This window comes from Buteo buteo, chromosome 28, assembly GCF_964188355.1.
Source record: "Buteo buteo chromosome 28, bButBut1.hap1.1, whole genome shotgun sequence".
In the NCBI taxonomy this organism is placed as follows: domain Eukaryota; kingdom Metazoa; phylum Chordata; class Aves; order Accipitriformes; family Accipitridae; genus Buteo; species Buteo buteo.
Window position 1 is genome coordinate 6,987,824 of NC_134198.1, and position 15,307 is coordinate 7,003,130.

Here is a 15,307-nt window from a genome sequence, read left to right on the forward strand (position 1 = left end):
TCTGGATGCAACCATCCAACCAATTCCTCATCCAACAAACAGTCCACCCATCAAATCCATACCTCTTCAATTTAGAGAAAAGGATGTTGTGGGGGACCATGTCAAAGGCCTTACAGAAGTCCAGAGAGATGACATCTGTAGCTCTTCCCTTGTCCATTGATGTAGTCACTCCACTACAGAAGGCCACTAGGTTGTTGAGGCAAGACTTGCCCTTGGTGAAGCCATGCTGGCTGTGTCAAATCACCTCCCTGTCCTCCATGTGCCTTAGCATAGCTCCTAGGAAGATCTGTTCCATGATCTTCCCAGGCACAGAGGAGAGACTGACAGGTCAGTAGTTCCCAGGGTCATCCATTCTACTCTTTTTAACAATGGGTGCAATGTTTGCCTTTTTCCAGTTATCGGGGACTTCACCCGACAGCTGTGACTTTGCAAATATCATGGAGAGTGGCCTGGCAACTACATCAGCCCATTCCCTCGGGACTCTAGGATGCATCTCATCAGGTCCCATAGACTTATGTATGTTCAGGTTCCTCAGGTCGTCACAAACCTGATCTTCTCTTACAATGGGAGGGACTTTGCTCCCCCAATCCCTGCCTTGAGGTCCATCCACTCGAGAGGTGTGGGAGGAGAGATTGCCAGTGAAGACTGAGGGGAAAAAATTGAGTACCTCAGTCTTCTCCTTGTCTGTTGTTACCAGTTTGCCAGTCGCGTTCATCCGGGGGGTATGCTTTCCTTGATCTTCCTTTTCTGGCCGACATACCTGTATAAAAGCTGCTCTTATGATTCTTTGCATCCCTTGCCAAGTTTAGCTTCAGCTGTGCCTTGGCCTTCTTGACTCCATCCCTACACAACCAGGCAATGTCCCTATACTCTTCCCAGGAAACCTGTCCCTGCTTCCAGTGCTTGTGCATTTCCTTCTTGTCCTTTAGTTTGACCAGCACATCTTTACTCAGCCATGCCAGTCTCTTGCCCTCCCTTCCCGATTTCCTACACATGATCCAGTGTTGTATTTAACTAAAAAAATTCAAGTTAAGCAATCTGGTATCATTTCTGAAAATCACAGTACAGAAGGATGTTATCTGAGAGAAGGGCATCCTTAAGGAGATCAGCTCAGGAAGATACAGGCACACTGCATTTCACAAAGAATTTAATCACTGTAGGAAGTGAAATCCAATTATTGAAACAATTTCTTTTTTTGTTCTGCATTGTAGAAGGTACTGAAAGAATGGCTGGATGCTTATCAGGGAATGTATCCAACGCTTTTAAGAAATGGCAAACCTCATTGATGTGCTTGAAGCTGCCAGTAAACGTGTGCCATATTTGAAGACTGTGACAACCACCAGTCAGCTGTCTGTTCAGTGCGAAATTTCTTCCCACATAGCAATACCTTGACTTCTCCATTATTGTGGCAAAGAACAACTTTGCTATTTGCAAGAAGCTTTCGCATAGACTTACAATAATTACTATTTATGAGTAATATTCACACACGACTCAAGAATGAGAAAGTGTTGTACTTGGTGCTTAAATATATACAAACAAAGAAAAGGCATGAGACTGGGACCTTCTGGGTGATACTTGACAAAAACCTATTCAGGGGAGGGGTGTAAGTCTGCATTTAAGTATATGACAGGGGATGGGGAGAAAGCAATAAGACCACTTCTATTGTTTATATACTGCTAGCTGTTTTTTATATTATCACCGATAGTCCTGTTTATATAAGGCAAACATTAAAACAACTCTGCATGTGTTAGAATTTCAAGAGCATTGGTGACTTTGGTGACACTACTGCCTTTTTACTATTGGATTAAGTAAGCTTTGGCATTTAAATCAAAGACAAAGATGAATAAACAGATTCCTTTTCACAGTTACCCTACTGTCCTTTATCAACAGAACATTATCGCATTTTCAGCTTTATTACAAACTCTCAACAAGTCAATAAAAGACTTACAAGCTTTTTAAACTGAAAACTTTAACCTGTTTATTTTGTATAGCTACAATATAAAGAAAATATTTTCAACAGAATTTTGAAAGACCATTTATTTTTACAGAGCTAAAGCATTCTCTTGTTAGTTTGGTAGTGCTCCTTACCTGGTTTATTGAAGAAAGACTTCCAAGCCATAATTATCCTTGTATACACTTCCCATGCATCACTGCTACTTATTCTATGCTCAAAAGAAAGCCAGCTTACTCTTCCAAATACTATAAACTGCAGAAGACCCTTTTCCCTGTTCTCCACTTCCAGAGACTTTAAATCAAGGGAAGTCCAATTAAATTCTGGCTTTTCTTCCCTTTCCATAGTTCTCTTCTATTTTTACTTCAGTTCCTAATGAACCAAGAAAATAAGACAGAGGAAATGGGAAGAAGAAAGAAAACAATATAGAAGTTCCTTGCACTTGTCTAACCAAGTATGTAGCCATGTATTAGTATCTTTGTTTTCTCTGGTGACTTGTAGAAATGATAATTCCTTTGGTGGATAGGATCAAAGCTTTAAAAAAGTATTAAAATAGGATTTGGAAAGCAGAGGATATTCCCCATAGAGCACTACAGTTTTGTGAAAGGTCAAATTCAGGGTGTCTTTACTCCGCAATATTGCTTAAACATATTCTGTGTAACTAATATATACAGGCAATATTACTTTCAGTAATTAAAAATACATATTTCTGGATTCTTGGAAATCAGAACAGCAAACAATGGCAGGTGTTAAATTTAGGCTGTTTGTACTCCATACAGGATAAAGAAGATTGGAAAAATTCATACCACTGCTCGTGGGAGAAAAATGCTTAAGTGTGTCAGACATGTATTTCTTTTCCTAGAATCAACAGCTCTTTACTAAGTCCAAGCTCACTGACAGATACAGACACCATGATGAAGAGAACAGATTCCATAGTTTTCTTTACATTTTTGCTCTCCAGACACTTATTCTAAGCTTTGAAAGAGGGAATATGCTTCTAGTCAAAATCACATCATTGAAAAATGCATGTTATCACAAGGATAGCATTTTGTGAGATCATTTGTATAAAAAGACAAAGATTCTAGTTCTAGTTTCATTTTAAAAGCTTCTGAAAATAGAAAGTAAGAAAGATTGGTGAACATGTACTCACACATGAAAAGAATAAAAGACCTTTTAATAATCCAGTTGGAGTAATAACTATACTCAGTAGCTTTGAAAGACAGGATTCTGATGAGATTTAACTGGACAGCTAAAGGACATCTAATGAAGTTAAAAGTTGACAAATGCAGAGCAATGCAGATGTGATGGTAAAAAACCTGTTGCTTTTCCTAAATTAAGGATAGGCAAGCTTAATGTAGGAAACTTAAAAGCACTGCAACATCCTGGGCAGCTCATTCTATCTGCTTAATGAGCAGAAATTGTAAAAAAAGAAAAAAGACAGAACATTAAGAAACAAAACGCGACTTTTATTGTTTGACAAATAAGTCTGAAAGTATGAAAATTCCATTATAGAAATTAATACTGCAGCCTCATGTAGAGTCTTTAGCTGTGTTAATCTGTGAAATTATATCACAGGATTAGAAGAGGACTCAAAAATTCAGAGTGAAGGAGTACAAGCCAAGAACTTTGTAGTCAGGACTGACTAACTCAGCTACAGATACCAGCATTACAGATCCTCTAAGCTTATGTACAAGGAAAACAACAGTCAATGTAATACCATTGTACTGAGTCATCAATACTTTAACCTCTTCTAATATCATAAGAGTTTAATAATTTGGATGGACAGGAAGAAATATAAACTCTGACCTTAACTTAAAGCAAGTGGTGGTCAGATCTCAGCAGTGGTAATGCCACCAGTTCAGATCATGAGCTGAAAAAGGGTGTCTATAGCAAATTGATATCCATCTATGAAAATCTGTTGAGATGTCAGCCAACAGGTTGATTGTTTATACACTTCAGTACATTTTATGGACTAAGACATTCAAAGGCGAGCTGCTGTCCTCTGTAAGACACAGAGCCTTTCAAAATTGCATCTATAGCTGTTTTAATTCAGAATTACCTTTGATATTATAGACAAAGCTGCACAGAGTAAATTTATAGGTAAAGTTCCAGGAAGTAAGGGTTGGACCTAACTAAATTGCTTAGCAAAAAAAGGATTCTACAGAAAGACAGTAGATTACTTTATGTGCTAGTGTCTCATGCTGAATGGATTTTGGGTTTGAATGTACCAAGTAGTCAAGACAACTACTACCAGTAATGGACCTAACACTATTAAGAACAGTATAGCTTAAAGTAAAGCAGATGCAGTTCTGGTCTGATAAGCACAAAAAAAGGAAGATGTGCAACTATATGAATGCTTACCACATGACAGTTTAGAGTCTGTTTACAATTGGCAGTCCTAGCAGGGAGCTATGGCTCCTCCAATAAGTCCCCATTTAGACAAAGAGCTGTGCTAGGGTTTATTCCAACTCTAAAAACCCCAGACAACACACACTAATGATCAGGCTTCTTTATGGAATTAGATATCTTCCACAAAGATGCAAAATAATATGTACATGCACATGTGCTAGAACACATGAGCCTATGCAGCACTGAAGTTATGCACTGCTATAGATGCTGTAAGTCAAATTTAGAAATAGATTCCATGAGAGTGCACTACATAAAACAGCAAAAAAGCTGGTAAAAGTATGTATAGAAAAATACAAAAGGGATTTCACATTCCATCACTTATTATGTACATTAACCTAACTTAAAGTATTGCTCAAAAAGTATACTATGTTCATAAATATTAAATGCTAAATTTTATATAGTAAGTAATGATGTTCATGCTTTCAGGAAATGGTGAACACAGAAATTCAGGGTGTAAGCACAGTTATCCTTTTATGCTGTAAAAGCTTTCAGAGAATACCGACTTGTGCATCTGCAGATTGCCACACTAGGATACTGGAAAGGAGTTTACTAGTTGTTGCATAGAGCCTGCCCTTAAATCCTGGTTAAACCTAGAAAATGCATGATGATTAGACTCACAAGATGACACTTTCACTGTCTGTCCTTCTTCTGTCAGCTAAAATCAAATGAGTTACTTATTTCACAGCCTTTTTTGAATCATATATGCTTTTTCTAGCCATCTACTTCATTTCCTAAAACACTTGGAGTTCTTCATTAAAAAATGGGTCCTGGAAAAAGCATTCTTTGGCTTCACCCTGTCAGGCTCCAGTGACATAAAAAGCATTGCTCTATAAAAACATGCATTATTATTGTCAAGAAAATTCTGGTTTGGCATGTATGCTGATCCTAGTTACTTTCAACAGCAAAACCTCCAAAGAGAAAAGGATTGATATGATGAAAAATGAAGGTCAGAGAGAGTTTAAATACACCAGAATAGGAGAAAGACTTAAAATATGGCATTTATAAAAGAGATAGTGTAGTTTAGCAGCATGAAGTATTTCTTACTGAATAATTCAAGAGAGTCTGGTTCAGAACCCTAACTTAAGTGCTAATTAGCCACAGCAACATACTTACTTTCAACAAAAATATAAAATAAGATCTAATTAATGACCATTTCCAGTGGCAAAGGATGAAGTTCTCTAATTTATCTCTGAAAAAAAGACACTAGAAGAGAAACAAAATGAAAGGGAAACTTTAAAAGAAAAAAGCATTTCAAAGGCTAGGTTCCTGCGGGCATTTCAGTGCCTAGGGCATACTGCTCTGGTTAGCCCTTGCAACTTGTCACTGCAAGAATTAGATGATTATTTCTCTTTAGGAGAAATCCCTTCTATGCCAGTAAACACAGAATAAGAAGTTGTACATTTTCTAAACTGAGGTATGCATACATTTGGACTGAGAAAGCAGTACACCAGAACCATATATTATTTTAACTTTTTAAAAAAGGGACAAAATGAGCCCATGCAGTTCTTTGAAACTGAGTTGAGAAACTCCTCCAGCAGCTGATTACACAATACTCTGCTATAACATTTTTTTTTTTGCAGTTTAGTACATCAAATTATTTCACAACTGGAAAGTAAGGGTATACAAGAGCTATTTATAGAACTTAGAAAATTTGATAACATAGAGCAGAAGGTCACTAAATCATTGATAAACGGAGAAAGGTTTCTTAATGGGACTTATAGTGTGCTCAGTAAAATTGCTTCCACTGTTATCAGCCATATTATCTACAATACTCATTTGATTCAAATTAGAAATCCAACAGTAATACAACAAATAAGCCCTAGCTAATAAGCCATAAGATTTCAACTGAATGCTTCCATTAAACATGCATATATAATCTCCCTTCAAATTAAATGGCACCTGACTCATGCATTTCATTGTTCTAAATATTGCAGTCACACCAGCAGAGTATTTTCATAATAATGCTAAAACTGTTTCATTAACTTGTGTTCTGTGCATGTTTTAAGTGATTAGTAGTACTGATCAAGGATGCAGAAGGACAGATGTTTAATTGGCAGTAAGAACACAATAATGAATTCTCAGTTGTCAAGTTTCAGGCAGAAGTTCAAGAGAAATACATGCCCATAGCTAAAGCTGAGTCTCATTACTGAGTTTTAAGTACCTATTTAAGTCCTCATTGATTAGTGAAGTATTGAAGCTTATTTATTCCTGCCTCAGAACCTTAGCTTACTTCTGATTTGGGTACACAGGAATGAAAAGACAGATCTGTATAAGAAGGTGGTAGTCTCTATTAAAAATCTGGAAGTCATGAGGTTGATTTACATTTGAGAGAGTCAAGGCATTGTGTGTGGACTCAGCTGAAAGTAATATGTGAGCTCCTCCCTGCAAAATTTCTCAACAACAACACAATACCATAATCATGCCAAACTAGTCTGCTTGCAAATATGCTTTTCCTTTAAAGAGACATTTGCCTTATAACTTCCAACAACCCATTAAACTTTTTAAAAATTTCCTGTCAGGGATGGACCTATAGCTATTACTGCAAACTTCTTCCTGTCTTTGCTTCTTCACATTCACAGTGACACAATCATTCTACCTTCCTTAGCATCTGTTTAAGCATTTGCATATTTTGTCATACAATGTAATCAAAATAAAGTCTCTACTTCCCTATTATTAGCCATTTCCAGTATCTTCATTTCCAGTATGTGAGACACAAACCTCGTGAAACCAGCTGTACAGTGTCAGTGAAATTCTGTGGATCCTTATTTAGAAAGCTACCAGTTCCTATGAACATAATGTTCTGATGGCTATCTCTTTGTCTGCATAGAGCTCAGCAGTCTTGCATTCAGCGATCTTCACTTCTATAAAGTGGGGTTACATCTCTCAAAAAAGGCTGCTATGACTGTATGCCCTTTTGACATTGATATAGTAACTATACAATGTATAATGCAATGGGGCCACTGGGACACAGTTTTCTTTTATCTCAAAAAAACTAACATAAAAGTTGCTGGAAAAGTTTAAGTTTTAGAATACAGTAATTATTCAGAAAGCAGCTGAAAGACAAGTAATTTCTCACTAGTTCTTTCTTTTGCTGCTTATTGAGAGTTGTTTTTCTTTTTAACTTACCAGGCATTATAATATTGGAAAAACCTAGTTTCCTTGTTATGGATACTCCATGGGTGAACATAGATGTATACTCTCTCCTAATTTGTTCTATGTCTCCATGAAGCAACTGAAGAGAAACTGCCAGACCTGAAAATGAAGAGAAAAACAAGGAAAAATAAGACATTCAAACAGATTATGGTGATCACTACTTCTTAAAAATTACATATAATTGCAAGGATACATGTATTCCTGAGAACTCAGAAAATTCAGAGGAAGTTCAATAATACCAAACTAACCCACCCCAAATTTTTATGTATTTGGGAAGGCTACCAACATCCAGAAATCAATAAAGACTTGAAAACAACTACCCATGAAAAAGCATTAGCAAATTATTACTGATCTGTAATTACAATGACACATTGGATCAAAACTATCTCAAATAGGGATGGACTGATGCCTTAACTGGAAAAAGAATTTTAAAGAGATCTCAATTTAGGGAAATGTCAATCAGTAATATTTGCTACCATTTCAATTTTTCACTTCCTTCAACACAATGCTGCCTTCATTGGTATGCAAGAAAAGGTGCAAACACAATGGTCCCTATCTATGGGAGAAATGTGGAAGTCTCATTACAACACATCACTTAACCTGATACAAAGTTATGCAATATATTAATCCAAAATGTGAAGAAATGAACTCTAATAAACCAACATAGCATAATCAATATTTTTTACTTAGGCACCGTAATTTCATAATGACTGAAATTAAAACTTTTTTCAATATTCATTGGATTTAATCAATCATGCTGTTTCTTACGTTTGCTAGAAGACATGCAAAATGCAAGGGTGGCCATATAATAATTTTCCAGTATTTATTCCTCTAGAAACAAGGAAGAATAACTTCATCTACTATATCTGCAGTGTACAAATAAACTGCAAACAGTATACTTCATTACAGCTGAGATTAAGAAAAACAACAGGCATGCCTTCTGGTTATTTCAAATATAATCACTGAGGCAAGTGTCAGGGTGATACAGCTTGTAAAGATTAATCTTCCCTGACCTCCAACATTACTACTGCATAACACGTGTCAACATACAGATCAAGGACAAGATAAGAGCAAACTCTTCATATACACTGAACAACTGGAGATAAACAGACAACTCAGAAGAGTCATAACTAACTTTAGATTAAGCTTAAGTAAATAACATGTACACACAGACTGAACAACAAGGTCATTGATCCTTCGGGCTTTGGAAGAAATTTTCCCTACAACCATGTTACTATTTAACTGAATAAATTTACTGGAAGTTTGATGGTTCTTAAATCAGAGCTTGAAATATCTGTACGAAGTACTGCCAGTCCAGGTTACTGCACTAAAGCAATCAGAGATCTAATTAGCATGACAAATTTTATCTTCTTGCTCTTACCTACACTTACATTTTATTATTTTGGCAACTCCAGAGAACATGATACTCTGAACCAGACTTCTATTCTCTTATGAAAAACAGCTCACCTACACATAACCAACCCAGTACATAAACAAATCTTACAAGGAAAAACATGCAGCGAAGTCTATTCTATTTTAAGGACTGTATTTAATGCCATGGCCATTAATTGTTTTGATACAAGGAATTTGTTCTGTGGTTATCCAGTTGACAACTTTTAGGAAGTAGTGACAATTATTATTGGTGTAGACAAGAAAACAAACCACACTGTGGCCAGCTGATAGTACAGGAGGTTGGTAAGATGTCATAGAGGCAAAATTCAGACTGTTAGAGCAGGTGAAAAGTTTTTCATTGCTGGATGGGAAGAGTTAGGCTGGGTATAGCTCACTTACAAATATGGATATTTAGCCCACCTCCAATCTTGTTTCTTTTATATTTTAAGAAATTGTTATACATACATATGTGTATTCATACCTCCATATGCCCCTATTGCACTGTTTCCTTGGAAACCTAAACAAACATTTGCCATTGCTCCAGATCACATCAACCACAACAGTGTTAATCAGATATTGTACGCTGCCTGGTGTTGAGTAAAGTTATTGTGTTTTCTAAACAAAAGTTGTAGACCTCAAATCTAATTAGTACTAGAGTTTTCTTTGTGTACAAATTTCACAGATTTCCTTGAAGAATTTTATTTAGCTCAAAAATAAGATAAATGTCAAAAAACCCTCATCAATGGCAAAATAGTTTTAACTTGAGAAATAAGCTGCCTGGATTTGAAGTACTTGCTCATGCAATGTGAGAAAGGTATTAGAGCTGTGTATTTCACAGCATTCATTGTTAGAAAACAAAGAGTCATCTTTTTATATCCAAAAGCATCAAGAAAATCTCTCGGTGAACACACTTAAAACATGGTTTAGTCATTTTACCTATAGTTTAAATACATCTTTGGAATATAAATGGTATGGATCCCCCAACTCTTCAGAATAATGAAGAACATTGGATTAAAGATAGTAAAGTAACTTTAAAATGTTACATGGTGTAAACAGTCCAGTACAATAGGAAAGAGTGAAACTAAATGAGAATGGAAACAGAGCACAGGTGTACAGGAAGGAAGTCTGAAGAACCTCTGAAAACCAAGGTTTCAAGTTAACAATCTTGCCACCGAGGATCCAGCTGCCAAATGAAAAGGGAATGAAAAGAAGGCGATTCCCTGTTAAGTGTTCTGATTGCTCTCTCAAAGCTCCCCTAATTTTGCAGGGAAGCTAGGCCCCCCTGCATTAAGGACCTAAAATCAGAAGATGCATACTGTTACTGAGGTGTGATACCCAAGCTACAGGATGGGTTGCTTGAGTTCCCACTGATTTGTTACATTCAGGATCTTGTGATGGGCAAGAGGACCACACCATATATGAAAAGCCAGAAGCTTATTTTTAGTCTTAATGAAAGTTTTAACAGTCTAATCAAAGAGTTATTATTAGTCTGTTTACAATGATACTAACACACTCCAAACAAAATACTGTTAAAATGACATATATACACACAATCTTTCAAGTATCTACCCCTTGCTCACCCTTCCACTATCCCTCTGGGGACTTAAGGTCAATGGTTTCAACCTGGGAAGGTGGGATATGGTGACTGAGTTATCAGCACCCCAAGTCCTTTGCCACGAGGAGTGGGATGTTGCCTGTTTCTTCCTGCTCTCTCTCTCGGCTTCTCTTGGAGTAATTTTTATGTTTGTTAATGTGCTTTACACCTTGTTATTTCTTCACTGGTCTGCAAGTCCGCATTACATCTTCTTTCATCATATATGATGTGTTTTATACATTCCACATATCTGTTCTTTGTTCTCTTTGTTTCCCCTAAACCTGGTTTTATTCTGCTCTCAAGGTCACACTATTTGATGACCAGTAATTGGCAACTGGTGAGCTGTTCATAGGTCTGGGGCCTCTAGTATCATTCCATGCCAGTACTTTCGAGACCTCAGTTATGGTCATGTCTTTACTCTTTTGTGTTGCATTTTAGTTTAGGGTTATGGATAGCTAACTCTACACAGAGTAACTACATGTTATAACTATCTATTAAATACAAAACATATATACCAAAGTGGGTTACACCACACAATTACACAATGCTAAGCAAGAGCTAAAATAAAGTAGATTCAATTTATTATTTTGTCATTAATAAATACTTTTACAAGTCAGAACAAATCTCCAGGCAGGCTAAGACAAGTCCAGCCAGCCAGTGCCAGATAGGTTAATGAGGACTGTGTTGTCAGCTAAACACGAAGCCTGTGGCCAATTACAACCCACAGCAATCCCGTGTTTATGGGTCTATAAAAATACAGTACACTTGCCAACGAAACTAGACACCCATCATGACTAAGGAACCATGCATCTGAAATAAAAATCATGGGGAAGAGGTACTTTAAAAAGGTTGACTAATTCATGTTTTACAAGGGACTGAAGTTTGTATCCTTATTATAAATCAAGTTACCTGACTATCAGTTAAAGTTAACTAACATCATTTAAAACATACTGGCACATCACAGAGCAATTCAGATGCTCAGAAGGTTGCACATTCGGTTGAAGTGAAGAGGGACTCCCTCAGACATACTGCAAAACAAAGTGCAATGAAGAGGAACCGCCTAGTTGAAAGACACCACCTTCCTCACCAAAACGTAACCAGAATTTTGCATGCCATAATGGCCAGAAAGTCACTGAACTCAATTTACAAGTGATTAAAGCTATCTCTATGGAGAGGAAATGAAGGGGTGGAGTGGAAAGTTTACTGTTCCTAGAAAGGAACACTTAATCACCAGACAGTAATGAGATTGGATCAAGGTGGAGCAGGCTTCCAAAGAATTTTGTCAGCAGCCAATCCGGGAGAGATGGAGAGGATGCTCAAGGAAAAGGAATGCAATCAAAAGAATGCAGAGATATTATTTTTGTATATGGAGATAGAAAGTTAATTCATTAACATTTCACCTATGGAAACATGAATACTCTTTTCTGTCATATAACAAAGGCAACATCCTTTAGTTTTAATTTATTCCAGTCTGATGATATACGTCAACATCAGTTCTTTCTCATCTCATTTCATGCACTAGCCAATAAAATTATCAGCTTTAGAAAAAATAGAGCATTCCTGATGGAACAGCTGTGCCCAGACAAAGCCAAATAGAAAACTGCAACATGCCACCACACACTGCATCTGACTGATATGATTATTACACCACCTATCAGACCTAGGATCTATCCAAAACTTTATAACTATAAATTTTCCATTTCTAAAACATTAAGAGCTAAAACATAACAATGAAAATGATTCTCCAGTCTCTGAAGGACTGGCCCACTTTCTTTAATTAGGTATACAGTGTAGCTTTGTCCTCTCAGAAAAAAATATCAATTACCTCCCTAGTGGTAATTAAAACCTCTTGTGTTAGCTATTATTCTTTATTTACTCCAGTTTTGAAAATATTACTACTAGGCTCTGTGTGGTACTGCAAACAGATCTGCTTTTATTTCTCTTGCAAGCACATGAAATTTCTCACAATTAACTTGTACCATATTTCACCACAGACTATTTTTATCATGCAGATGAAAGAATACAGAAAATTGACAAGTTGCTGAATAAGCATTCCAGATTTTTATTAGATCTGTCATTTTACCTTAAAACAGCCTTTTTTACTGCATTATTGATTTCTGCATTTAGTTATGACAAAAGGCAACTGTTCATTACGCTTACAGACCACTTATTTGCATCTGAGCTTCTGTGGGGAGGGGAAAGCATTTACATTCAGCTTCTATCTACTGGCAGCAGAGAATCCTAGATCATATTAAGAAGAAAATGCCTAGCAGCTGCTAAGGAAGCTCATAGAAAAAAAACACACAACTCAGAATCCTACTCAGCACTGTTTGTATTTTAAGAAAGGTAATAAAATAGGGCATCTGTCCAAATAAAGATGCCTAAGGGTATTCAAAGTATTCTGAAGGCATACAGGTGTTCCCATTTCTGGTATTGTTTAAAGGGTCCAAATTAGCACTGCAAAAATAAAACCAGTTGTTATTGGCAAATAAATGATTTATTGATTTAATGTGATCTGGGAAAAGAAAATCATATAAATCTTGTGCAACTTGGCCACAACAAAATCGATGTAGTAAATCTCATAAAATTACAGTCTGGGAACAGAGAAAAAATAAAGGAGAGGTAGATTCAATCCTCGCCGGCCTTGTTAAAGACTTGATTGTGATTATTTTATATTATCAAAGGAAACTCCAAACTCTCTTTTCCTCAGCTTTAAATTCTGGGGTTTAACTCAGTAAAAAAGAATGCAAGAAAAACAGCCTTTGCAAAATTTTGACAACTTTCTTGGAGCTCACAAATTAAATGAGCTCTTGTACCTAAGGCTTATGTCAGAAATGCCCTCAAGTGTGGAAAGTCGGGGTTTTTTTTTTCTTCCTCACAGGGAAAATAAACACTTAAATGGAAATGGCATTATGTTATCACAAGAAAACTGGCTTGGAATTTCTTCACAGAGAGATGGTAAAGCCTCAGGTATTTCTTGCCAGAATCACCATAGGATGAAGGTTAAAGGACCAGAAGGCTAAACGACTATTATAAGCATCTAGCCTAACCTCCTTATACAGACAAAGATCTCAGCAGTAATTTCTCCAATTCCTACCTTGGTAAGCCCATCAATGTCCTTTTCTACTAACAATATGCACAGCATGTCAATATCCATTTCCACACTACATTGTTACATGGCAAAGGTGAATCATCTTCCCAAAAGTTTTTAAAATCTTTTTTACATACTGTTTTGTTAACTAAAAAAATACACAATTTTACAATTATAAGTGTTTTACATTGCTTCTAGTGCAAATAACAGACAAAAAGTTCCAAGGAAACACCTGTTATTTTCTCCTTCATGAAATGCAGCTCTGCCATGCAAACAGCTTTCACACCATTGTATTAGAAATTTAGCTACTTACGTTCCAGTTATGTGTCTTATTTCAAATAAACAGTCAACATTTAACTGGGACCTAAAGAAAGTGTTAAAAAACAAATCCCCACCAATATAAAAGCCCAGGTAGCATTTGCTATGAATTTGTAAATATAACCCTTGAAGAAGCTAAAATAATGCATATATGTTCTACAATTTATCATTTGAAGTAGCCTTAAGACATTTTATTCTTTCAGTAGATAAAGTAAAGGAAGTCAACAACACTATTGAATAGTAACAAGCAAAATGGATTTTTGCAAAAGGCTTATAAAATTCTCACTGCTAAGACATTATCCAACTCCGGGACAGAAATATGAGCCAGCTATTCGCATTATGTAGCCTTAGCTAGAAATTACCAGGCTTAAATTGGGTGCCATTTCAATCACATGCAGCAATAGTGTGGCCAGCAGGAACAAGGAGGTGGTTGTTCCCTGTACTGGGCACTGGTGAGGCCGCCCCTCGAGTCCTGTGTTCAGTTTTGGGCCCCTCGCTACAGGAAAGACATGGAGGTGCTGGAGCGTATCCAGAGAAGGGCAACGAAGCTGGTGAAGGGTCTGGAGCACAAGTCTGATGAGGAGCAGCTGAGGGAACTGGGGTTTTTTAGTCTGGAGAAAAGGAGGCTGAGGGGAGACCTGATCGCTCTCTACAACTACCTGAAGGGGTGTTGTAGTGAGGTGGGTGTTGGTCTCTTCTGTCAAGTAACAAGAGATAGGACGAGAGGAAATGGGCTCAAGTTGTGTCAGGGGAGGTTTAGATTGGATATTAGGAAAAGTTTCTTTGCTGAAAGGGTTATCAAGCACTGGAACAGGCTGCCCAGGGAAGTGGTTGAATCACCGTCCCTGGAAGGATATTTAGAAGACATGTAGATGTGGTGCTTAGGGACATAGTTTAGTGGTGGATTTGGCAGTGTTAGGTTTATGGTTGGACAGTATCTTAAAGGTCTTTTCCAACCTAAATGATTGTGTGATTCTATAATCGCAGTACTGAGATGAACAGCAAGTCATAACTTCTACTGGATAGAAGATGGCCCTGACAGTATCACAGCGGCACATGTTTCATTCTTCTCTAAAAACAAGTCTTTTAGCAACACCCAAGAGCACAGTATGAATTTAACTTTATTAGAGCCCTCATCTCCAGCACAGTCTACAAGTCATGCCATATGAAGGACACTTACAGATAACTACACCAAAAATCTACCTTGAACTTGATTTTTAAAGTCCTTATGGTAAAACCAGAACCTTCACAGACAACACCACAAGCTGGAACTGCTGTAAAAATGTACAAAATTACAACTGACTCGTCCATAAATCTGCCACCTTTAAGGACTAATATCTTTTCCTAAAACTACCATAATTAATATTACATACTAGATTAGGCTACAAATTTCAAAGAT

At 36.8% G+C, this 15,307-nt stretch overlaps 1 protein-coding gene across 2 annotated transcripts in view; it reads right to left on the bottom strand.

The window, feature by feature from the left end:
* DOCK4 (dedicator of cytokinesis 4) overlaps nucleotides 1–15,307 on the bottom strand; it is a 253,773-nt gene that overhangs the window by 103,503 nt on the left and 134,963 nt on the right. For both annotated transcript variants that reach the window (XM_075059189.1, XM_075059188.1), the window contains exon 13: nucleotides 7,487–7,612. In XM_075059189.1, coding sequence (XP_074915290.1) covers nucleotides 7,487–7,612 — 126 coding nt within the window. The remainder of the gene's footprint in view (nucleotides 1–7,486; nucleotides 7,613–15,307) is intronic.